The sequence below is a fragment of the Enhydra lutris genome, unplaced genomic scaffold (genome assembly GCF_002288905.1).
Source record: "Enhydra lutris kenyoni isolate GAN:26980312 unplaced genomic scaffold, ASM228890v2 scaffoldscaffold39, whole genome shotgun sequence".
NCBI lineage: Eukaryota > Metazoa > Chordata > Mammalia > Carnivora > Mustelidae > Enhydra > Enhydra lutris.
Genome location: NW_019154123.1, coordinates 40,638 through 67,491, shown reverse-complemented (window position 1 = coordinate 67,491; position 26,854 = coordinate 40,638). Strand labels below are relative to the sequence as shown.

Sequence of the window (26,854 nt, the reverse complement as noted above, 5' to 3'; positions counted from 1 at the left end):
AAAAGCATTAAAAAGTTTGTGTCAGCTGGGGATTAAAGAGTAAAGTTACTGTGATGAGAACTGAGTAAAATATGATTATTGAATCACTATATTTTATACCTGAATAAGATAACACTGTGTGTTAACTCTACTGAAATTCAAATAATAAACTTAAAAAAGTCTGAGTCACCAAGCACACACAGTCCCAGATGAAGTTGAACAAGAGATGTTCTCTGCCTTATTTTGTCAACTCTTACCCTTTTAATAAGAGTTCTTTTCTTGCTTTATTTAGGATCACATTTTTTGCATGTTTGTGTTTTCATTGGTGATTTCACTGTTTAAAAGGGCCCTCAAGTGTAGTGCTGAAGTAATGTCTAGTGTTTCTAAGTGCAGGAAATCCATGATGTGTCTAATGGAGACAATATGAAAAAAAAATGGAGATAAGCTTTGTTTAAGCATGACTTCCAGTGCTGTTGGCTTTGAGTTCATTGTTGCTGAGTCAAAAATATTTATTTAATAAGGTGTCCTTAGACAAAAACACAACTAAAACAAGGTTGTATATTAATTAGTTGATGAAAATGTTGTGAACAGAGGCTTGTAGGAAACTAACACTGTATTTACTCTAGAGACAATGAGTTGTATTCATAATTCGGTGTTTATGGTGACTTTATAGAATATAATTGCTGCTAATAACAAGAATCAATTGTATCTTGTTTTATGATTGTTATTAAGTGAAAGCCAGTTACTGGTTAAGTTTATGTCTCTTCCACTGACGTAAAAAGCAATGTGCGAAAGTGTCAAAAATAACGGTACCAATGCATGCAGCCAACTGTCTTTATTTAACGGTCTTTATTTGGAGAATTTTGTTAGAGTCAGTTGTCAGTTGTTATCAATAAAGACAATAGATTTACTCCACTCAACCAAAAAGTGTAAAATTTTAAGGAATTTAGAAAAAGCTCTGATCCTATTTTCATGAATTGAATGAGTCCATGAGTGACCAGTGGCTTGTAATTACTCTGTAAAGATCACTAAACATTTGATGCAGTGTAAAGCTTCATATATCTTCCTTAGCTTAGTCATCAGCCTAACACATTGAATTATTTCTATTGTCACTTAAAAAATTCTTATTTACCCACCTACCTGCATCAGAGGAGAAAGCTATATCGGCTCTTTACTTTATAAATCCAAATGATTCACATTTATATGGTAAATATTTGATCTTGAAGAGCACATAGATGGCTATAGAAGTAATAGCAAAAAGGTTGCATAAAATCTGGAGGAAAAATGTTATCCCTATGGTCACCATTTATGAAGAATACTCCGAACAGAATATTTTGTTGAGTTTATGAAAACATTGGCTGTCACTAGCTGTTACCAATGCTGCTGTATAGCACACACTTTGAGAATTCTTATCAGCGAGGAAGACAAGACACAACTTAACCATGTGTCCCTTTTACCTTCAGTTGGCTCTGTTTGGAATAGCACACCCAGCTCACAAACCCTTTGATCAGTCACCAGTCAACATCCTTCTTATTAAGTATAAGAAGAACCTGACAAGGCCCAGAAATATATCATTTCTATTAGCTTTGGAGCCGTATTGACTGCAATTTAATTTTACAACACCGAACATTAGAAAATTTATGTTTCAGAGATATGGAGTTGAAGTATTGCCCCAATGAACCATTAGAAATAAAAAATACTTTAAGAAAAATAATATATCTAAGGAACTATTTTAAAACTTAGCAGTAAAAGGATGTAGATTCACGTTATCTTTGACCATATTCCATGAAGGTAGAAAAATCATCTATATAGTTCGCAATTTCCTTTGGGTATATCATGATGCTTGGCGTTTAACTGTCCAATTATTTTCTTTAATGGGACCTTGGAAAAAATTAAGATATATCTAACAACATTGCCAGGTTCTGCAAATAGTTCTTTTAACCTTGAACTGAAGAAGAGTCTTTCCATATGTGGTCTTAAAAAGAGCTGTTATGATGCATTGCAACACCTGCAAGTGAATTTGTTAGCCAGCCCACCAAATGTACTCTTATTTCTTTCATGTGCTTTACTGACAATTTAGAGAGCAGGCTCAAGGTGAATGATACTCATAATCTCAAAAAAATCTTCCTGGTTGGCACAATAACTTGAATGCTCAGTAGTATAACATAGAAACTTTCTTACTCAGTTAAGTGTTCTTGTTTTAAAGCTGCTGGGCCCATATTTTCTAACCTATGATCACTAAAGATAAAAAGCAGATCTTGTAAATTCCTGTACTAGTATAACTCTGGATATGATGCATTTGATGATGAGCTCTAGACATCTTCCTAGTCTCCATTCTCAAAAAAAGAGGATGAGAAAACATGCTTATATTCTTGGAGAGGAGGCTGGGGCATGGGGTTTATGAGGTGCTGAAGGATGGGAAGATTATACCAAGAATTATAAGGAGAAAGGCTGATAGTTGATCTCCATGTTTTCTGATTCCCTTGAACCAGTCTCCATGGCAACTAAGTGGGGGTATCAACCAACTGAGAGATTTCTGGAGTTGTTGGCACTGTCCTGGCAATCCCAGGCTGCCTCGAGTGCCAGAATTATCCCCATCAATATTTAAGCCACAGCTTACAAGCTCCATATAGCATCAATCTACAGCTGGGCCCTGGGAGAATATAAATCAATTAGTCAGATACATGGAACTCCAACCCATTCAGTTGCACAGGCAAACCTCATAGCAACCTCAACATTTTATATTTTTCACCTTACTTACTGTGTTATGGTGGGGTTTTAACAGTATATACACTACATCATTGACTCTATAATACCATCAATTAAAGATGAAATATTATTCTAAGTATCACTAAAAAGAGGAGAAAGTTTCTAAACTCGAATGCCATCAATCATCGTGTAAGCCCCAATTTCACAGACAGTAAAATGTGAAACACACACACACACACACACACACACACACACACAATGTCTTGGAGTTTATGAAGTTCAGTTATTCAGATTGAGATAGAAACAGAAGTGCCTACATAATATGGTAATGTTCTCTTGTCTCTTTTATAATAATCAATCAAGACTTAATTTAACTTCGGTTTTAATGACAAAGTCAGACCAGAGCTTTGAGAACTTCAGCCAGCCACATCATAGCTTTCCTTCTGTTTCCCTTTTGATGACTTTTTATTTGTGCAGCCATTGGCTTTCTCAGCCTTCCAGCCTTAATTCTGTCTGCATCTTTTTGTCTTGTCCCTCTTTTTTGCCATATAAGGGAGAAATTCTCTGCCTGACTAGAATGCTTCAGTAAAAGCCAAGAAGGACAAATGCTCTGATGACAGAGTATATAAACAACAACATGACTTCCCTTAATGTTCTTCCCCCAAACATAGAGAGGTGAATTTTCTCTATTCTCTGCCTGTCTTTGCTACTTTTTAAAGTGATAAATCCCCTGCATTTCATTTGTTTGATTTCTGACAAACCCCTGACGATATCAAAAGGACTTTTCACAGTCTTCTCTGCACTCCGAGTTAGTAACTTGGGTTTGTGGGGCCTCTAGGTGTTCTGGCTGTCTCTGATTTCTCCTAAGCTCTTGCTCATGATTTGGTTCAGGTACACTGGCTTCCCTGCTGTATTGGGAAGTTCTCTCAGCAATCCCAACCCTTCCCCCATCTCCACTCACCAAGCAAGGACTGAGATGTTTTCTGTATCACAAGAGCAATCCTCACAGAACAATGGTGTGGATGGATTGGAAGGGAGTGGCAAGCAGAGGCAGAAGAGGGTATCTCTGCCCAAGGATATTAGTAAACACACAAACCAGAAATGATAACTTGAAAAATGATGTTTATTAGTAAACACACAAACCAGAAATGATAAGTTGAAAAAAAGTTGCTGACCATACATTCAATTTAGTAATTTAACTTCACAATAAATGTGTGGAATTCAGTATAGATACTTGAGATTGAGACCAAGATTCAGGAATCACTGAGACATAAATAATAAATAGTTTGGATTGGAAAGTGAATGTCATCACAGTGCAGAAGCAGAAAAGAGGGCCCTGAGTACCTGCAGGCATCTCAAAGGGGCGGGGGGGGGGGGGGGGCTGCAAGTAGCATCAAGGACAATTTGCTCTTTGAGGTCAGAAGAAAACTAGGCTCACAGGGAATCCAAGAGAAAGGAATGTTGAAAGAAGAAGGAAATCAGGGGCGCCTGGGTGGCTCAGTGGGTTAAGCCTTTACCTTTGGCTCAGGTCATGATCTCAGGGACCTGGAATCAAGCCTTGCATTGGGCTCTCTGCTTGGCAGGGAGCCTGCTCCCCCCAACCATCTCCCACCTGCGTCTCTGCCTACTTGTGATTTCTCTCTCTGTCAAATAAATAAATGAAATCTTTAACAAAAAGAAGAAGAAGAAGAAGAAGAAGAAGGTCATCACTGGTCAAATGATGCAAAGTAATCTAATATGATTTGGAATAAATATCTTCCTTAGATTTAGAAGTTATGAAATTTAGAGAATGTAATATGAGCCATTGCATAGGTTGGTGGACATATTTTACAGAACAATTAACAGGACATTTCTGTTTTATCCCATGACCAAGTAGCATAATCTTCTTTTGGTAGCTTTGGCAACATCCTCATCTACAGTCTCATTTGTCCCTCATCTTCTCTTTAGGAGAGGGAGTGGTTGCACATAGCCTGGGCAACATCCCTTGAGGAGGAGAGAGCAGACACCTGCTTTCTATGGTTGACTGCATCTGCCTGGGGAAACACCCCATTCAGTCATCACGAGACGACACCAAAGCCATTGCTGGCAAAACCCTACCCATCTTCTCTAATCCACTTTCAGCAAATTTGCCCTGAGCATATTTCCTAGAATTAGCTCCTTTTTTTTTTTTTTTTTTTTTTTTTTAAACAGGAAAGAGATTTAAAATCCTTTCTTAGGCCAAAAAACTTTACTTGGTATTGATCATTTTGTGGTTTTCTGGTGGTTTTATTTGTTCCTCTGAATATCTTGGGTATCTACACTCCTGCTTTCACCTATGGAATCCTCCGTTTCTCAGCCAGTTTGGCCATTTGGATTTATGAATCCTTCCTAGCTTCCATCACTAGAATCACTGTGTCATTAACCCTGAATTTTTAGGATTTATTCTTAACCTTCCGCCCATTCTCACATTGATCCTTCTGGCTGTAGCAATTCCCATTCCATCCCAGATCTTCTGTACTCTACCGACTTAGCAAAGCTAAATGCTTCCTGACATTTTCAAGCTTATCCCTGAATTAGGCCTGTCATCTATATCACTTTTACAAATGATATGCCTTTTGTTTTTCCTCCTGAATTTTAAAAATTAAAAACAATTTATAGAAGATATAATGAAAATTATATCTCCTTAATGAAAATTAAAGGGATTTTCCCCTTTGTAAAAATAATTCTATTTATACAGCTTCAGAAAGTCAATAAAAATATGTGAAAGGAAAAAAATCATTTAATAGTTATAACACTCTAATATTTTGACATTTAACATTGTTGAATTTTTGTTCTATTTCTAGAGTTTTTTTTTTTAATTTTTAAAATTTTAATTTTTGTCCCATATCTTACATATAATTTTGTATCAGGATTTCTTCATTAAAAGACATGTTTTCTAAAGAGAAATACTGGGAAATAAATATAAACAAAGTTAAGTGAGGTTTTGCTACTATAACAGACCTAAACATTTATAACACATTATGATTTTCAAGCCCTTGTACCCATATCACCTCTAAAGTCACCTTATTTTATTTATGGAGTTTTTAATTATAACCCATTAACAGGTATAAATATTGTTAAAATTGGTCACAAGAAATAAACTCTTTCAAGATAATATCCAGAAAATTACATTATCCTTTTCTTCCTTGGTTTCCCAAACTCATCTTGTGCTAATTTAGCATATCATATTTACTGGAATATATAATATTTACTCTGTATGTACTAAAGTGGTGCTCTAAATCCGATTATGGAAAATTGGAAATTCTTGTGATTATTCATTTTTACTCATACAATTATGATGCATCATCTATCAAGGCAGAATTTAGAAAAAAGAGAAATATTACACTGAAGCATCGATGTCTCAATTTCCCAAGAATTACAGTGTAGATCTGTTTGTATAAAGTTTATTGCCTCAAACTCTTTGATCCCCATTTACATGACAATATAAAAATAGTTTCAAAAATTGTAAAATGAATTCTATCAGTCTATCTTCTCTTTGGTTTTGTTATAGTCAATGATGCTCAGCTCCTCCAATAAGACCAAGCATTCCAGTCCAGAGGATCTTTCTGAACCATTAGTGCCTATGCTCCACCTAGCACATTTTAAGCAGCATTTTCATGATTATTACCTCTTCATTTAACCTACTGATCTTTTAATTTTATGAAAATCAAATATCTAGCTCCTAAGACAAATAGGTATGTCTCAGTGAAATCCCTATGTCCCTTGAAAATAATTAAATAACTTAATTATTCCAGTAAACTGTATTTTAAAATTTCTTCTAAAATATTTAGCTCTTATAATATAGATTCTGTCTGAGAGGACTAGAAATATCCTATATTATGGCTGAAATACTAAGCAAAAACTCAGCTGCTGCTGGAAAATGACAAAAATGCTCCCTTTTATTTTAAATAAATTGCAAATGCTTCCAATACTTGAATAATGTAAACTTGAAAAATGGAAAATATTTGTGAATCTAATAAGCTCTTTTGAAAGAGAGAGACAGGATTAAACATCACTTTGCTACATATGTGGTGTGACATTTTTGTTTTGTTCCAAGTTATTTTACGTTTTGTGTGACTCTGGAGTTTGTAAACATGCCATAAAATTTGGTAATTACATAATGATGATTTCATGGTTCTCACTTAGTATAAAGGTGGCTAGACAGGGCAGCAAAATTGATTTTCTTTTTTACCTTTGTGGAAAGAAACAAAAGGAAATTGAATGCAAAATCTGCATTAAGACTATATTGGAATTATAACTCAACAATCTGTTACACATGAAATGAAAACCAGGTGCAGCCAAGTATTAGGTACTGTGGTACAATATTCAGCCAGTGGGTTAAGTTTAAACAACCTTTTGTTTAACCCATGCCTTGTTTTGTTACCCATAATGTTCCAAATGCATATGACCTGAAACTATCTCTTGTCTCCTCTTGCCAAAGGTACTCAGAGGCAGGACTGTCCCTAGGCAAAATCGTGAAGTAGGTGAATCTTGTGTTCATTCTCTACCCTTTTGCAATGATAATGTCACCTTAGATTCTCTCCACCTTCCTGTCACCAAGTGCCTACTCCAGTTGCTTATCGCTCTGGATTTACCCTCTGTTTTCCAGGGCGCTCATGCTGTTTCTTGTTGTCCAATCCCTCTTTGATGGTATAATTTCCCTACTCAAAAAAGTGGCTCCCCGCAAGGAGCCAGGCAATGAAGGTTCTCCCACCTTTTGAGTCTTAATTCCCACTGCCCCTGCACCACAATATTCTACTGCAAGTGAATCATTCATCTTACCCTTTTTGTTTCTATATCTTTTCCATGCTATTCTTTTTGTCTGAGCTGGCCTCCCTTTCTCATCTCCATCTGTGGGAATCCTAATCGTTTCTCAAGGTTCAACTCATTTGTATGTCCTCTACATGGCTTCCCTGATCATTCCCGGCCTCTCTCCTCTATACCTCATCTATTCCACTCATATGGCACTTACCACATGTTGCTTTGTATTATAATATTTATGTATGTGTCTTGTCTCCAGGCACAGTGCTGGGCGCTTTACAAACGTAATCTCATTTAAATTTCACAACAATCTGATGAGGTAGGTATTACTAAATCATTTAATAGTTGAGGAAACTGAGGTTCAAACAGGTTAAATAATTTGCCCAAGGTCACACTGCTAGAACAAAACAGAGTTAAGAATTGAACCCAGGTCCAAAATATATATTCTTTCCACAAAACCGTATTGCCATCTATTTAGTTCTTTTCCATCTCCTGAAAGATGGAATAGAGGTGTAAAATATAGCAAGAAGCCAACTTAGGCTTTCTAATGATCACATGCATATTCAACAAAAAGGTAGAATTTTTTGATAATTACTATGTTCCTAGCTAGAGCTGATTTGTTAACTATAGTCCATAAGGAATTCAAATAAAATGGGAGAAATTAAAAATCCTTACCTAAAGTTTCCAGAACAAACATGACATAAGAAGAGAATGTTTAAGACAATTCATAATTTAAGAAAGGCTAAATAACATTGGTCTCTGAGCACTACTGGAAAATAAGTACAAGGAAAAGAAGAAAACATGAGGTTGACTAAGAAAGGCTTCCTACCAGTCCCCTAGGATTTAAACAATCTGTGGTGGTTAGAAGGCTGAAGGTATGATTTCATCCTAAATCTTTCACAAACAAACAAACAATATCTCTATTGAGTATAAAGCCCATTTTTTCCTTCCATCTCTAGTGTGGCATCTTGAATAAATTAGGGGAAAGGAGATGAGTGTTTCTAAGAGAGAAATTTCATCCCCAATGGACAACTTTTACAACTGCCCTCTCCAGTAGCCAGCCCAACCATGGATTATGAGCTGTATCCTGGACAGGCCCATTCTCAAGAGTCTTCAGCCTAGAACCAGTCTCCCATTGGTCACATGACAGAGGCCCCATCTTGAGAAGAATTTAGACTTAGGGTGTGTGTGTGTGTGTGTGTGGGTGTGTGTGTGTGTGTGTGTGTGTGTGTGTGTGTGTGTGTGTGTGTTTAAAGGATTTGTTTATTTGAGAGTGAGACAGCACCAGTGGGGGGGGAGGGCAGCAGGAGAGGGAGAGAGAATCTCAAGCAGACTCCCTGCTGAGCATGGGACTCCATCTCACATCACTGAGATCACGACCTAAGCTAAAACTAAGAGCTGGATGCTTAACCAACTGACCCAGCCAGGCACCCCAGGGTCTCTTTGTGTTTTGGCACCACTGCTTTTGCTTCTCATTTTCTAGTCCCCCCAGCTTGTTGTATTATCAGTTGCATATTTTCTTAACATGAGTAAGATGCAGTTATCATTAAACATGTGCTCTCAGTGCACCTCTGTTAACTTCTGCCAGACATCTCAACTTTGCTTGCCAAACTCCTTTTCAATTTATGTGTGTTCCCTGTATGCCAATCCTATGCATATATGACTCTCCACACTTGTTCTTCATATCAATCTTAATAACAATTTTAAAAATTTTTGGGAAAAATAATGTGTCTGATCGAAGCTTGGATATAGCAGGGTATACTGGACTTCAGGCCCTATTTTGGAAAGCTTGAGAATTTCCATTTTAGTTATGTGTGAAATCTGAGTAATTCAATGAGCCCAACAGGAAAACTACCTTCACATAAACTAAAATTCAAAACACAAAAGCTCCTTTTTCTTTTCTCCAAAGTTTTTTATGATTTTTCTTGTCTTCCATAGAAGTCCTCAAAGTTAATTCATTTTTTTTTCTTTTTCTTTTGAAATAATTATAGATTCATGGGAAGTTGGAAGAGAAAGGTACAAGGAGACCCTGTGTACCTTTCACCCCATTTCTTCCCATTGTTATATCTTAATGTAATTGTAGTACACTGTCGAGGCTGGGAAATTGACATCAGTCTCATTCACTTTTAAATTTTAAAAAAGAAGGGAAAATGTCTAACTGACGACGACTTAGTTTTGTGTTTCACTCTACATTCTGTTTCTACTCAAAAGCAGTAACCAGATTGACAGTGTTGGATACAAAAGGTGGTATGCCCATACACCCACAGAGAAACTTCTCCCACATTGCTGGAGATGATCGTCAGGACTCATGCAGACTTTTGGTCGGTGTCATAGGTGGTGGGAGGGAGCCTCAGAAGACCCGGGCTGGAATCTGATTCTGCCTCCTAATGTGTGACCTTGAGCAAGTCACTTGACCTTTCCAAGCTTCAGTGTCTTCATCTTTAAAATGGAGGAATTGTTTTTCCTGCCTACTTCATAGGGTTGTTGTGAGGATCGAATGTGATGATGTGTATGAAGGAAGGAGGTAGGCTGTGAATCAACAGTCATGAAGTTTATTATTCTTTTCTGAAACTATGCCTATTATAGAAGTTTAGTTTTTCAAAGGTGATTTTATTCTTAGAAACAAAACAAACCCACCTCCTTATTAGCCACAAGGCCTAGAATTTCCATTTTATGTAAATGACCTTGCCTTTCTACCACTCTTAGTAGGACAGGTACTAGCAATATATTGGACAAGCACTCTGTGACTCATTACCTACATACCCCGAGGCATACCATCTATTTTAAAATAAATATTTCTTAACATTTTCTTCTGAAAGGTCGAATGCATTTTGAGTAGCTTTTATTTTTATCCTGACCACAGGATTTATTCTTGCTTTTTTTTTTCAGCCATGAGACATATAATAGGTGCTCTTGACAATAGTGAGAAATTATAAGGATACCAGATTAGACAGCGGATGGTTTATGAAGTAGAAATGGAAATCATCCAAACTGTATTGTTCTTTGGTTTATCTGGATTTATAATATAAACTCTTAACTCACTGGTGGATTCTGATGTGTGAGTTGTAAAAATGCTAGTCTTGGCAGTAAGGGTAGAAAAATGTATAGGATACAGTAAACTTAAATCATGGAAAGTAAGATAAAAGTATTTGTGTGTACTGAATGTTTTGGGCACCAAGATAAAAGTGTTAAGATTTGTTTTCTCCTCTTTCCTTCCTGTATACAGGCTGGCATGGCTCTGACCTATGACCCCACAGCCGCCATACAGAATGGGTAAGTAGACAACATTTTCTCTATTTTAATTGCTAAGGTATCTTTGATCTCTGGAATCAGTACTGAAGAAAAATGTTCAAACCATTCTTTTGTTTTAAATCTTCAAATAGAAACTTTAAACCAAACATTTCTTATCGTCATAATTTTTTCTTCTCATGTGTGACTCTGACTTCATAACATCTTCCATGTCCTCTGTTCCCGCATGGTCTCTACCCACATTATATGTCCCTCCCTCATGCTCTTTTTCTCTCTCCCTTAGAATAAGGAATGTAAAGAGGGAGCACAGATAGAGCTAAGCTGGAAGGTGTACCTGTGTGTCTCTGAGATAAGAGTATTCCCCTGCTGGTAACTCTAGAATTCCAATGATTTTAGTGTTTTTCCAGTTCATTTAAACATAAATAATTCTTTAGCTATTTTCTTCTGGCTATTAGGGGAAGACAATGGACAGAGTCAAGTTAGAAACTTGGTGATTATGTCTTCCCTCTTTATTTTATGTATTTATTTCATTGATTTATTTATTTATGTTTGGGGGGAAAGGAAAAGGGAGAGAGGCATAGAGAATCTTAAGCAGGCTCCATGCCCACCACGGAGCCCAATGTAGGGCTCAGTCTCACAAGATCATGACCTGAGCCGAAATCAAGAGTCAGACATTTAACTAACTGAACCACACAGGCACCCATTACTCCTTATTTTAATAAGCATCTGGAAATTTATAACCTCTTACTTAGAATAAATCACATAGCTTAGGATCCTTTCTTGAGAAATAAGACAAACTACATGACCTGAACTCTCAAAAATTCTGTGATTCTGAGTATCTTGTGTTGAAACTTTCTTCTCAATTTCAATCCCTTCTCTTTGCTTTGACTGTCCTGCAATTGACAGTAATTATTCTTTATTCTTTGACTGGTTGCTTATTTTATTTTCACAGCCTTCCATCTTGGGTTCCTCCATGGCTTTCAGTTTTCTGTCTTACAGTCTCATTAAAGAATCAATCAGAATGAAGACCTCATTTAAGACCAATGTAGAATGATAAAAAGATGCAAGCTCTATTTTCTATTTGATTAGCTGCCTTTAATTTAATGAAAATCTGTGAGATAGTGGAAATATTTAAATATATCCTATTCTTAATAAAGTTACTCATTTAGTAAGTGATTTATTCATTCATTCAAAAAACATCCAATGAGTCTGCCAAGCACTTTGCTATGTTTTATAGATTTAAAAAAATCTTGTATGAGACGAGATCTTTGCCTTCAAGGAACTCAGAGTCCACCCTTCCATAAAAGAGTAAACATGGGTGGTAAGTTAGGGAAGGAGTCTAGTCCTTTCTTCCTTTTTACTCAAAACTTCTCTCCAAGAGCAAAAATTAGGGATTTATCCAGTAAGCATGTTCTTATTTCCAATAAGGCACTATAAATTTGGAGGGTAAAAAGAAGGAAAGAAATGCAGAAGAAAGTCCTCAAGAATCACATTGTATAGCTGGGGAAATAAAATAACTAACTCAAAAGGAATGAAATAAGGCATTATATGCTAAGTGATGGTGACAGAAAATAGGTATTATAATGGAAGAGAATAGATGTATTGAACACATACTATGTACCAAGTACTTTATATTTGTAACTTAAGGTGTTTGGGAGTAGAATCAAATACATGAAATATACATGTAGGTGCAATTGGAAATGTATATACATAAATGGAAAATAGAAATAATAATTGAATGAGTATCATGTGTTCACTAACCAGCTTCAATAAGTACTAATATTTTGCATACCCTGTATGTATGTATATAATCCATCTGTAATATTTATCTATATATCTATTATAAATTCCTTCTTACCCATTGCTCTACATGAAGGATTAGAAATGCAGCAGTGACCTAGGCCTGGACTACAATGAGAGAATGATGCTTTCTTATGCATTGTTTTAGGCAATCGTCTTTCTGATGCATAATTTAAAATCTGACTGTCTTCTTGAAAGACATACTTTTCCAAGTGTTTATCCTGATTTACCACAGACCTAAAGGGAAAGTAAAAAGGGATTTCTGTTCCTAATCTGAGCCACCAAAAGGGAGCTTTGGGTTAATGCTGTGTTGGAGGCTGTGAGGACTGCATGGAACACAGGGAACATTTCTCCCTTCCGCAGGCCCTCTCCTCACATTTCAACTCGCTGCCCATTTGCCACATTGAGATTGGCTGCAGGTCCATCTGTGCACTTTATTTATTTATTTTTTAATTTTTTAATTTTTTCATTGACATATAATGTGTTATTAGCCCCAGGGGTAGAGGTCTGTGAATCCCCAGGTTTACACACTTCCCAGCACTCACCATAGCACATACCCTCCCCAAGGTCCATAACCCAATCACCCTCTGCATACTCCCCTCCCTCAGCAACCCTCAGTTTGTTTTGTGAGATTAAGAGTCTCTTATGCATCTGTGCACTTTAAATCAGCCTCTCTATGACATATCTTTATCTGTACCTTACAGCAACAGTGTTCCACTCTATCCTTGGAACTATTTGAAGAATTGCAAAAATGGTTCACCCTTTTCACTGCCTACTTAAACATTTACAGCAATGAATAGTTCCCTCATGAAACACATTTTTGTTAAGATGCTGAGGATACCAGTCTTGAGAATCCTGTCATCTGATCTACTCTTGTTGACAAAGAACTGTATACCCTCGACCAGTCCCTCTCTTCAATACCTTCTTGTCTTCTGAATATTCCTTTCAGCCTATAGAAATGCTGAAGCCTTTTCCACCAGTCAAGAGGGTAGAAGCAAAACAATTTTCATACCCAGGACATCACTTCTAGTGACCACACTATGTTAGCCTTCTTTTCACTGCTAAACAACTTCAGTTGTCTTTACACAGTCTTCCCATATTATTTTCTAATGCAGCTTACTAAATTATGAAGTCTGGTTTCAAACTTGACTGGAATTTCCTTTGCTGGTGTTCCCAATGATCTCCAAATGTATCCATTATAACGGACACCCTTTTAGTTCTTAGGCCATTTGATATCTTGCCTCATTCGAATTGTCATTGTTACCATTTATACCTTTTTGGAAATTTCTTACCTCTTGGATCCCACAGCTCCATTCCCTGCTGATCCTCCTGGCTCTGTACTCTTCCCACTCACTTGGTCTCTTCTTATTCCTCCTCTTTTCCCCACTTACAGTAATTTTTCTTAGGATTTTGTCTTTTTCTTGGTTGATCTCATCCATTCCTCTTGCTTTTGGAACCTGAAGATTCCCAAGCTGACACTTGGAATTCATGAGTAGATGCAGGGCCCAATAATTATTCTTTGGTTGGCTGGTTATTTTATTACCTGTGTTTCTAACTGCTTATTAGGTATTGCTCTTAGATACCTTTTCTGTCCCAAATTGAGATCATTAACTTCATCAATGTTTCCTAATACAAACCAAACAAATTCAAATGAAAACCAAACATGAAATTTGCTTCCTTTTTTTCCCAATAATTCACTCTAAAGCCATTTGGGCCATGAACTCCGGTTCTCTGGGTTCTCTCTTTTACAACATTCTTGATAAAATTGGTCATTAAAACTTATTCAGTCTATCTTTGAACTATATCTTCACCCCAGCTCTTGCTCCTTGCCACTGGTTGAGTTCATTCAGTCTCCTTTCCTACCTGTACTAACCTTTTATCTGTGTCTAATATAGCTTTCCTACAAAACGTTTTCACATTTTTTAATGTGTATATATATATATAAATTTTATATATAAATGTATAAATGTATTACATTTATTTATATTATTAGAATTAATATATATCTAAATAATATATAAATATATATTCATATTTAAAATAAATATATATAATATATAAATATATAATACATATATAAATAAATTAATTAAAATGTAATCCAGTAATCATCTCCCTCCCTGTCTGGTTTAAGGTATTAGGTAGACTTTCCTAACTATAGAACAAAACTCAAACTTCCAAGAATGGTGTGCACATGCACACACACACACACACACACACACACTAATAATACTATAATATATAATATATATGTTTTATATATATATATACATGTACATGTACATAAACATATACATATACATATATATGTCTAGATATGTATACTAGTAATACCCCATAACTTGGTTCCTGAAAATCATATGAACCTTCTCAGAACATTCCATGCTACTTTACATTTTTGTGTCTTGTTGCTCATGGAATTCTCTGCCTGGAGGGAATGGTAATTTTCTTCCTTCTCCCTCTCTTTCCTTCTTTCCGTCATTTTTTAAAACACTGCTGTCCTTTGAAGGACAGAGTCAAGTGATTCCAGGCAGAAGCTAATTACACAACCAGTCAGAAGAGAAAGAGTATGAGCAGTGGTTGGGAGTGCATACCCCAGAATCAGCCTGCCAATATGCACATCCAAATTATGTTATTCACCAGACACGGGCCAGTTGTTTGTGCTTTAGTTTGCTCCTCTGTGAAGTGGAGATGATAGTAAGACTTTGTAAGGATTAAAGGAACTCTGTATGGTACAATGTAACTGTCAGTGTAAGTATTGATGTTATTGTTGCACTATAGTTCAAGGTACCATGATACATTTGACAGTCTATTTACCATGTAGTTGTTGACACCATGTTTATTTCCCTGCTGGGCTATTAACTCAGTGAAGGCAGGTTTCATGCTTTATTCATCTTTATAGATTGTTTAACCCAGTATCGTAAATGTTAAAGAAGAAATAGGAAATGTAACCAATGATATCTTCTTGGCCCCAACAAATTGCCATTAGAGAAACCATTCCTTTCGCAGCATCAATTTACTCTGTCCCCATGTAACACTTTAATCTGTTTCTCTTTAAGTATATGGCCTCCAGTTTCACCCAAAGTATCCAAATTGCCCATGAATTTATCACATCTTGAGTTAAGAATGGAGTTTTAGAAGACTCAGACTGTCCATTGTGTTGTCGATAACAAGAAGATAGAAATTTTATATAATGAAAAGGAAAGAAGACAAAGATTGCAGTGAATTAATCTTACTCATTTGACACTACTTCATAGAGATGATTTTAAAAATATTTTGTTCATGTTTGGTTTTATTGTCTTGTATGGTAACATTTTATGAATAGGGGATACTAGAACAATGATTTCTAAGCCTGTAAGATATCGAGATAACCACAAATATTTTCTCAACATACCCTCCGTTGGCTTAACATTAACATGTGCATCTTGGAGGTGTGGAAGGTGATTTAGAAAACTTACTCAGCATATTAAGGGATCTAACATGAATGTTTGGAATAGAGTATGCTACTCCCTATTCATGTTGCTGTATTCGATTTAGCAGGCACCCTAACTCAGGCAGGCAGCAGTAACCTAACAGAGTGAGACATGTTTATTGCTCCAGGAAAAAAACCGGTCTCATTTTGCATAGAATAATCAGTATCCAAAGATATAGTTGTAACTCACTCTAATCCAGTTAATATTCTTAAACATTGCTTAATGCTCACTGAGTTCAAGTCAACATTTTTTTCTTTTGAATATCTGTCTATTGCACTGTATAAAATCATTTTGGTGATGCATATTTGAAAAGGAAAAATTTTATATTATATTGGAGACAATGAACATGCACACAATTACAATATGGGATACAGTGCAAATAATATTGTGGTAGAAACACAAGGTACTATGAGATCTATGTATATATTAACTTTTATTTGTATAAAATCTTCCTGAAAGAATACAAAAGAAATGATGACAGTAGTTCTCTGAGGAGCACCAACCAAGTACTGCAAAGTAGGGAAAAAAGGGAGACTTATTTTTCACTGTTTATGTTTTTATATTCTTTTTGAAAAGAAAAGTAAAGAAAATTAATATCATAGGACCACAAAAAAGAGGCATTTGTGTTCTAATGAGGGATTCAGAAGGCTTCTTGATGGAGTACTGACATGAACATTTCCTCTTAGAGATGACCCACATCATAGCTTAAGAACATATTTTATGACACTTTGGTTTCCCATAAGTGTAGTAAGCCCCAGGGCTTTCTGAGTATGTGGCTGGGTTGTGGCTAGTAGCTTAAATTGTGTCAGGAGTTAAATATGTTCTGAATTCCATAACCTCTGCATTAATACAGCAACATGAAATTGAAATAAATACTCCCAAATTGAGCTCAACTTTAGCTAACAAAGAACAAGCATTTATAACTACCAACCATGGGGAATCTATCCTTTTTGAACTTAGATGGTAGAAAATGTCAGTTCTGTCGTCTGCCTGAATCTATCCAAATTATTGTTTTCCAAAAAATTAGTTCAATGTCACATCGATCTAAGGCTTTGAAGTTTATAGTGAAGAAGTGTCTGGATCACAATGGAAAAATGAAACCTTAGTACTTTTTACTCTAGGCTAACTTACAAGAATAAAAATGCCTCTTCTTCTTTCAGAACTGTCTGGCGTAAGTCTACAGTTTGTTATTACAATTCCCCTATTGCTTTTTTAACAGTCCAATATGAAATTCCATCACTTTCAAATATGAGTGTGGGAGGTGGGAAATAATCACTCCACATATCCAAAATCTCATCTTTCCAGTGTACTTTTCAGCAAGAGCTGCTGTGTAAAAGCCTCTTGGATTGTTTTATTTGAATAAAATGCATTTTCTTGGGAGCGACATGAAAAAAATGTTTCTATAGCACTGGTTTGCCAGCTATTGTATATGGGCACTTGATATTAAGTGATACAGAAACCTTATCTTACTACACTAGGAATGGAATCTAATGTGAAGGATACAGTGGTATTACAATAAAAACGACCAATAACTTATTAATCTTATGATATAGTGTTACCCTGAGGATAGTGTTTGTGGTTCTGACTCTAACAATATTGCCTGTGGACATGAGAGAGGAGCTAGTGCTGTTGATTTCAGTGTGCAAATAGGATTTTGTGTGGTTTTCTTCAGTAAAAAAACATTCTACCTGCAGTTATTGATATATTCATGTTATTTTTATTGTCAGTGAAATAAGATTTCACCATATTACTACTGACGGCCAAATACCCTGAAGATGAATTTCCTGCAGGCGAAATCATGTCCTATTAGTGACCTCAACTTGCGTATTCTGAACTTCCGGAGCCCACTTGCTTTAAGTGCCAGAGAACCAAGTAACTCTTTGCGTTCCTTAAAAATAATAACTTTTTCAAAGGCCAGCTTAGAATTCTATAGATAGATCATGCTTAGTTAACTCTCTTAGCCACTGTAGCGTTTGGTATTTTGTTCAAATGAAATCTCTCCAGAAGCAACTAGTTCATGTTCCTAAGGCAAGTTTTCTCATCCTCAACACTACATTTTGGACCAGATCATTTTTCGTATGGGAGCTGTCCTGTGCATTGTAGAATGTTTAGCAAAATCTCAGACCTCTATCCACTGGATACCAGTAACGACCCACCACACAGTTGTGACAACCAAAAGTATCTCCAGATCCACCAAATGTTCTCCAACAAACAAAATCACTTCTAGTTTAGGACCACTGGATAGAGAGTATAAAAGAAACACTTATCATACACATAAATGTTATGTGAATTTTAACAAAAAAAAATTGTGGGTTGTGTGTGTGTGTGTGTGTGTGTGTGTGTGTGTGTGTATGTGACTTACCCTTTTAAGGGTAAACTATTCCCAGGAAAATGATTTAAGAATTCATTCCCAGTTTTCTATAAAAGCATTTTCAAGGCATAATGCATATATTATGATATAAAAACATAAAGTCACATATTTAGAATTACCTTAGCTTTGTTATTATGGCTAAAATGTTTCAATTTTATCTTTCCTGTTCCCCAATAATGCCTATGCCTAAAGCATCCATTTGGATGGTCTCTCCTTTTTTTTTTTTTAACATCATGGCCATGTGGGAGTGTTTTTAAACATGGCAGGGACTGAGAAGAAGTGGAAAGATTGGGAAACTCATTCTACAGTTCTCTCTTATAGAGCCTGGCCTGATACATTTTCTTTAGATACAGTACCTCTAAGTCTGCGATGCAATAGCAATTTTTCTTTTCATGGTTTAAGGAGGGTTTCCTGTAAATTCATCCAGTTTATGTTTGAACTTGGGAAGAGCTTATTTCAGAATATGAGAATTAGAAGAGTCTTTTCTTCCCAGTATATTTTCCATTCTAAATAACTCTCTGACTTGAGTGGCAGTTTTGGAACTTGCTGGCAAAGAAGAAATATCATTCTTATGTGCTGTATAGGATTAGAGCAAATAAAAAAAAAAAAATGCAGGGGTGCCTGGGTGGCTCAGTGGGTTAAAGCCTCTGCCTTCGGCTCAGGTCATGATCTCAGGGTCCTGGGATCGAGCCCCACATCAGGCTCTCTGCTCAGCAGGGAGCCTGCTTCCCACCCCCCCCACCCCACCCCCCACCCCCGCCCACTCTCTGCCTGCCTCTCTGCCTACTTATGATCTCTGTCTGGTGAATAAGTAAATAAAAAATCTTTAAAAAATTTTTTTTAAATAAATAAATAAATAAATAAATAAATAAATAAATAATTTTAAAAATGCAATAAATGTTCCCCCAAGGGCTCCCTTTGTAAGTATCAGTTTAGTTGGCTGGTTTCCTTATGTTTCTTCTCCCTGTTTTCCCCATAACATTCCCTGTAAACTCTGCCTGTCAATCCAATCCTCATTGCCTTCACTTTTAATACTTCAGTTGCTACATTTTACAAAATAAACCAGCCATGCTCAAGTGAGAGTCATGATTCACTCCATTTGTGGGAGAGGCTGAAACTGGATTTCTCTAACAGAAGTTAAACCAGAGCATGGTGAATAAGAAAGACTATGGGTTGATTATGGAATAGCCGTGGGTGGAATGGGGTCATTATGAGCTCCAAGTAAGTCTTCTTGTTCACTTCTTCATAAATAAGATCTGTCAAGGCTAAGATCCAAAGGGGATTTTTAAGTGCAAATCATGATTTTTGTAGAAAAGGACTCTTCCCTAGTTGCTAATACTTCACATGCTTAGAAAGCAAGTATTGATTAAGCTTCCACTGAACATTTACTAACATGTAATGTTGGCCTCTCTGGATTGTCACCCATCAGCTTTCTACTGGTTCAGGAACCTGTCTTCTATGCTTCCGTCATCTTGGCATTGACCATCCTATACTGAAATCACTACTTATTTCCTTAAGCTTCTTTGCATTCATTCATCCATTCGATCTATGGTTCTTAAGTATTTATTATGTCCTAGGCTCTATTTTAGGCAACGAGGCCAGTGTGTCCTCAACTTTGTCAAAACTGGCATCTAGATAGAAAAGGTAGTCAGTAGTATCTTGTATTAGTCAGCTCCACCACCACAACAAAATAGCATTTTTTTTAAGATTTTATTTATTTATTTGTCAGAGAGAGAGAGGGAGAGAGAGAGAGCAAGCACAGGCAGACAGAATGGCAGGCAGAGGCAGAGGGAGAAGCAGGCTCCCTGACGAGCAAGGAGCCTGATGTGGGACTCGATCCCAGGACTCTGGGATTATGACCTGAGCAGAAGGCAGCTGCTTAACCAACTGAGCCACCCAGGCGTCTCCAAAATAGCATTTTTTAGGTGGTTTTAAACAATAAAAATTATGTTTCTCACAGTTCTGGAGGCTCGAAGTTTAAGATCAAGGACTGGCTAACTCATTTCTGGTGAAGATCTCTTCCTGGCTGGTAGATGATTGCCTTCTCACTATGTCCTCACCCAGCCTTTCAGAGAGCAAGGTCTCTAGTGTCCCTTCTTATATGGACACTAATCCCATCAGATCAGGGCCCCACCCTGTTGACCTCATCAGTTTCTTCCAGAGAGGTTCCATCTCCAAATACAGACACATTGAAAGGACTTCAACATGTGCATTTTGGAGGAACATGAACATTCGGTCTATAACATACATAAAGAAATTTTTAAAAATCACTACTTTAGATGGTGATAAGAGTGATGGGAAAAAAAAAATCACAGGAGAGGAATAGAGAGCAAAGGTGGTGGAGATAGTGGTTGCTACTTTAGCTACAGACCTCTCTGAAGAAAGGAGATGTGAGACCAATAATGAGAAAGAGGTAGCCTTAGGGAGATTTGTGGAAATAAGCATTGCAGGTAGAGAGAATTACAAGTTTAGTGGCGCAAGACAGAAGTGAGAATGACAGAATCATGTGACGGAAGAAGGTCAGTGTGGCTGGAGCCTAGCTGGCTGATTTAGAGGGGTAGGAGAAAATACTAGAGAGGTAGGCAGTAGCCTGTTTGTGCTAACCAATACCAGAAATGCAAATTTTGTTTTCAATGAAGAGCCATTGGGAGATTTTAGGCTGATTAATGTACAGATAAGATAGAATTTAAGTGGCTCAGCAGAGAGTCTATGTAATGTTTTAGAGTCTTACCTATCTTTGGTACAAATAGTAAATGATCTATACATATATATATATACATATATATATATATTAAGTGAAAGGATGGATGTTCGCTTACACAGTAATTGATTTTGTTTGGAAGTCAGGTTTATTAGGTAGAAATTACATAGAGCATATATTCATTCTTTATAGTGTACAAGTCTATGAGTTCTGACAAGTACACATAGAACCACCAGACAATCAAGACAGAAGAGTTAGATCACTTCCCAAAATTCCTTCATGCGTCTTTAGTTGGCTCCATCCCCCAAGCTCAGCCTTTGACTTCCACTGATTTGTATAGTTTCTTTCTTTATAGTTTTGCATTTTTCATGTTGTGATATAAGTGGAATTATAAAATATAGAGTCTTTTGAGCCTGACTTACTTCATTTAGTGTAATTCACTTAAGTTTCATCATGTTGAATGTATCGGTAGTTCTTTCCTTATGGCGTAGTAGTGTTCTACTGAACGGAGGTACCACAGTTTGTTTATCAATTTAGTTGAAGGATGCTTGGCTTGTTTCCCCATTTTGGGAAGTCCAATCAATAAGGCTGCTATAAACATTTGCTTTAAGGTTTTGTGTACACATAAGGTTTCTTCATTTATCTTGAGTTCATATCTACGAACTAGGATTGTTGAGTTGTACGGTATGTGTGTGTTTAACTTCATAAGGAACTGGCAACCTGTTTTCCAAAATGACTATACTGTTCTGAATTTCCACCAGCAACAAATGAGAAGCCCACTTTTTCTGAATCCTTGGCAACACTAGGACTGTCTCTTTTCTTTCTTTCTTTCTTTCTTTTTCTTTCTTTCTTTTTCTTTCTTTTGCCATTGTAATATGTATGCAGTCAGTATCATTTTTTTTTAATTGCACAACTATAAACTTAGAGGTCTGATGGGTATGGATAGTAAGGATGTAATGTGTAACAGAGCAACTTTTGCAGCTGCAGTTTTTTTTTTTTTTTTAACCAAAAGAGTGAGATCTTATAATCCTTGTTGAGAGCTAGATAAAGTAAATTTAAGACTATAATCTCCCAGTCCTTGCTTGAAGGCTTTTATAGACTCTAAGGTTAAAGAATTTCCTCATTAAATCCTGGAAACCTTGAAATCTAGAACTCCTACATTCAGGGGGAGTCTTGTAGAATGCTTCTTTAGAAGGGTAATCCATGAGAGTCTCTATTCAAAATATCAGTGACCTCTGAGGGATGAAGTTTTTGGCCCCGAAATTCCAACCTCAGTGATGCTATTAAAAAAAAAAAATCAAAAGTAGCAGTTGATTTTTGCTAAGAGTACAGCAAAGTGAAATAATGATTTTGTTGCCACTGAAACCCATTTTCCTAATCTATCCTCACATCAGTGAAGTAATCCATCAAAAGCATCTTGTTTTTTTTTCCATTCTGTGGCTGGCCACTCTGGCCTTTCACTTACCAGTGAGACAGGAAGGAAGAAACATGATTTGAAAATCTGCTGATGAATTTGAGCGTTAGGTAGTGTGTAAACTCTATAAGGTAAAGTGTGAGCAGAGATGGCTGTGTCACTGATTTAAGTACCGAGAAGCTGCCCTTTGAAAGATCTGTAGAAAGACCTGATTTGTGAAACTCTGATCTTGCCCACTATCATTTTATAATTGTTCGATGAAGGGCCCTGAAGGACTCAAAATCTCAGTGCTTTTCAGATTCTACAGTAGTATATCACAGAGCTCCAATATCTCCCTGATTGAATCTAGAAAACATTCCTATCCTCAGCTGGACACAAATCACAAATTGTCTACTTTCTTCTCTTTTCAGGGAGAAAATATTTAGCTTAGTTTACACATGAGTCCACGGACTTCTTCCTAGAGCAAATTACATAGAACTCTCTAGGAGCTGACCCTATTCTCTTGAATGACGAGACAAATGTGATTTGTGTACACATAACATCAGCCACCTTTATAAAGCTTGTTGCTATCATTTTGCCTTTCCCTCAAAGAGCTTTAACATTGCATTAAAAAAGAAAGAAAGAAAGAAAGAAAGAAAGAAAGAAAGAAAGAAAGAAAGAAAGAGAAAGAAAGAAAAAGAAAAACAACGACAAAAAATAATGCCCATGGCTTTTCTCCCCCTGTTGGTTAAACATACCATTACACTCATCCCGACATAAGAGATTTTGTGCAGCCAATTTTATAAGATGACTCAAAGTTGTCATTTTGTTCAGAACGATTTATTTCTCTTAGTGGCATCAAATGCTATAAATCTCCTGGACGCTCCTGTTCACAGTTGGTGGAAAAACACGAGGGTGGAACTCTGTCTTTCCCAGAGGTGCTTGGTAGCATTTGATTCGAAGCGAGGCATGCAGCAGCTTCATGAATCTTCTTTTTTTGTTTTCTGTTTGCAGATTTTATTCTTCACCGTACAGTATTGCAACCAACCGCATGATTCCACAGACATCTATCACGCCATTCATTGCTGCTTCCCCTGTCTCCACATACCAGGTATGTCCGATTTACCTGCACCCGAGGAGAGGTCTTTCTGGCCAATAATAGATGATATCAAGGCAAAAGGGACACAGTAGAATTTTTTTTTTTAAATTGTCCTCAAACACATTAGTCACATCTTAATTAAATAGTTCTCAAAGTTCTAGCCCACACTTTGAAGGGCTCGTTTGCATCTATTTCACGGAATAAGAAAGTCCACCATGCTCTTCATTCTTCCTGCTGAGTTTTTATGATTATGCTCCTTTCCAGCCAACATTAGTGCAGCCTCCTTGCCACTGAGAATTTACTTTGTTGGTTGTCGGTGATTTGGATTGTCACGTTCCCTACTGTGTCTTCTCTACAAGCACACATCTGGCATTCCCCTCACTCACTCCAAGATATTTTATCGTTGTCATCTCATTTTGTCACAGTTGTCCTGTGTGTCCATGCAAAGCTACATGGACAGATGTTAAATCATTTTCCCCAAGAATTAGGGAGGACTCTCAAAGTGGTAAAACATTATTCCTACTTTCTGCTCTTACGTCATTCTCAGCCCCGAAGAGGTCAGAAAAGACCTCACGGGTTCCACATGTTGAAAAACAAAACAAAACAAAACAAAAAAGCCAATATTCAGTGTGTGTCCTAAAGCAGATGTTGTAGCCAGTTAATTCTAAGTACACAGGTGGATTTAACGTAGTCATAACTTCTCCCTAAAAAAATACTCCTCGTCTTATTCCTTTGAGTTATCGAATGTGCTATTACTCCCTGCTTCTCTTTATCTCATATTGTTCTTCAGACAATTCTTCTAATTCTAATTAGACAGTGCCTGTAGATGCTACATATAGAGGGTTCCTCGTGTCACTCTTCAAAACTTTGGAGAGAGAAAGAGTGAGAGAGTGTACGTGTGTGCTTGCATGTGTTTCTCTGTATTTTGCAGATGGTGGGGGTGGATGTTTTATGATGGGTAAAACTGTAATGTCGCTGACTGCTACTAATTCAGTGAAGTTTCACCTTATTCAACCATTGCATACTTCATTTCAGGATGTCCCAACTGTCAGAGCATCAAACTTGAGACTATATACATTTTTTCCTAACTGATCCCCCCCGAAGCAGATCATTTTCATTCTTTTTCTGCACTTAGATTCTTGATACATGTTGGTGGATAAATGGAATAGACTTTCATGGGAATTGCATTTGAGGGTCTCAGAGTGGATGATTTCTTAATTGCCTTTTCTTGGGACCCATGAGGCTACGTGCAGGTGCTGTTCCGTTTTTGTTCTTCCCGCAGGCCTGCCTGGTTGTAATGTGTGTTTTTGTGTTTTTTGTGTGTGTGTGTTTTTTTTTTACCCATTTAAAAAAAAAAAAAACCTTGGCCTGTGTTTCGGCCAAGACCACCCAATGAGCCCCAGTGTAGAGAACTTTGGTGACATGAATAACATATCCACAGAAAAGTGATTTCACTTGGGAGGGCTCATAAGTGGAACTTAACTCTAGCTCCCTTTTCTCCAAAAAAGAATCAGAGCAATTTCCTCTGTTGTTGATTCTCACCTTTCACCACTTTCTTTTTTCTTTTTCCTTTTTTTTTTTTAACCTAAAGTGCATCGGCGATTTTGTTAGTGTGAGCGTATTGAAAATAAAGTGATCAGGGTTCTCTATGTGACAATCAGCCCTTACAAGCTGACTTTCTCATTTGGCTGACAAGGCACATTTCTGAACATTTGGTTGGCTCAAATTCTCATTTTTATTGGCCATACCAATTACCATGAAAGAAAAAAAATCACAAGCTTGCTTAACTTGGGTTTAACCCAAATCATTCCCCCCGAATTTCCGACTGATCTCTTTAATTCTTCCCCAACTTTTACCACTTGGACTTATTTCCAAGATGGGATCACTTGAGAATTTGAAATTAGAACGAATGACAGAAAAAGAGGAAGTCTCAGCTGTCAACTCTACATGACTTACGTCTATCCCTGGGAGTTGACCTCTAAGTAGGAGGTCCCTGAGGCTTTCTAAGACTCTAGCCTCTGACACCAAGCTCAGATTATGCTCCAAGGCCCACCCGGGTCCATGCAGGCACTGCAGCCAGCACTGGTGATATAGGAATTTGCTTTACATTTTACCGCGTTTTGGGACCAAATTAATCAGGTCTGAGAACTTCCTTTCTATCCTTAGTTCTGAGCACTAATTAGCTGTACAGTCAGATGGACTCCACTTTCTTATGACCTAGTGTGACTCCACTGAACGCAAGAACCAAGTTCTCTCTGTGATTGCTTTGTGCTAATAAATGCTGTTTGATGCATAGGTCCAGAGTACTTCATGGATGCCTCATCCGCCATACGTTATGCAACCAACAGTAAGTGTTCTCAGTCACCTGAGGCTAAATATTTCTATTATCCAAGTGCAAGCTTTTGTAATGCATAGAAGCTTTGGGGTAAAGCTTTTGTTATATTCCATACCTCTTTCAGGCAGCCATATTTTCCAGATGAAAAGCTGTTCCTGAAATTCTACAAAAGCATGTACAATAGATAGATGGCAGAATTAGAAAGAGAGAGAGATGAGAAATGAGACAGAGAACAAACCTTGGAGGAAGTAGCAGTCAACCTCCTAAGCTGATGTCTACCATTTGTTATGAATGGGAAATTTCTACTTCGTGCAGGAATTCTGAACTCTGGACAATTAAATCCATTTATAGGGGGAAAGTCTTCCTGTTTTACTTCTCCTGTTATCTCTGTTCTCTTTGGATGCAGTTTGATGTGCTCTGGGTGCAATTTTCAGTATTATGGCCAAGCATTGACTCAAAGCAATATATCTGAAACATGAAGATAGTTGCATACTAATAGATGAAGATATATATGTATATATAGCAAGGTTGCTAGATACTTTTTTTAGGTTAACTAATTAGAGCCATTCTCTTCTTCTTAAGTGGAAAAATCTCTTCTAAAAATATTCAAACTCTATTTTCTACTTGCTGTATTTCCCATTTTGTGGCATGATATTATATAAATCCCAAGAGAAAATATTACATATTTCATTAGAATATAGACTGAAGGCTAATTATTCCATTTATCTTTGTCTAAGTCTTCCAGGTTTTCTAGCTCTGTAGAAGGATAAGATAGAGTGATTTCAATAGCAATATATTTATGAAAATGGGAAGTAGGAGGTAGAGCACTAGACAGAAGGTCATGTGACAAGGTCTGTGGCATACTCTACGGACATGCTTTCATCTGTGCCTTTGTTTCCTTTTCTGTCACTATATTAATGGGACTACTGGAAGGATTGAGAGCATATGTGAAAATAGTTTTTAAAG

The 26,854-nt window shown here is 36.9% G+C and overlaps 1 protein-coding gene across 1 annotated transcript in view; it reads left to right on the top strand.

Moving 5' to 3' along the window:
* LOC111154952 (RNA binding motif single stranded interacting protein 3) overlaps positions 1-25,978 on the top strand; it is a gene marked incomplete at its 3' end in the record, with an annotated part of 1,272,548 nt that extends 1,246,570 nt beyond the window's left edge. The window contains exons 12-13 of the mRNA XM_022514916.1: positions 23,469-23,565; positions 25,850-25,978. Of these exons, the coding sequence (XP_022370624.1) occupies positions 23,469-23,565; positions 25,850-25,978 (226 nt within the window). The remainder of the gene's footprint in view (positions 1-23,468; positions 23,566-25,849) is intronic.
* Between the last annotated feature and the right edge of the window lie 876 nt (positions 25,979-26,854).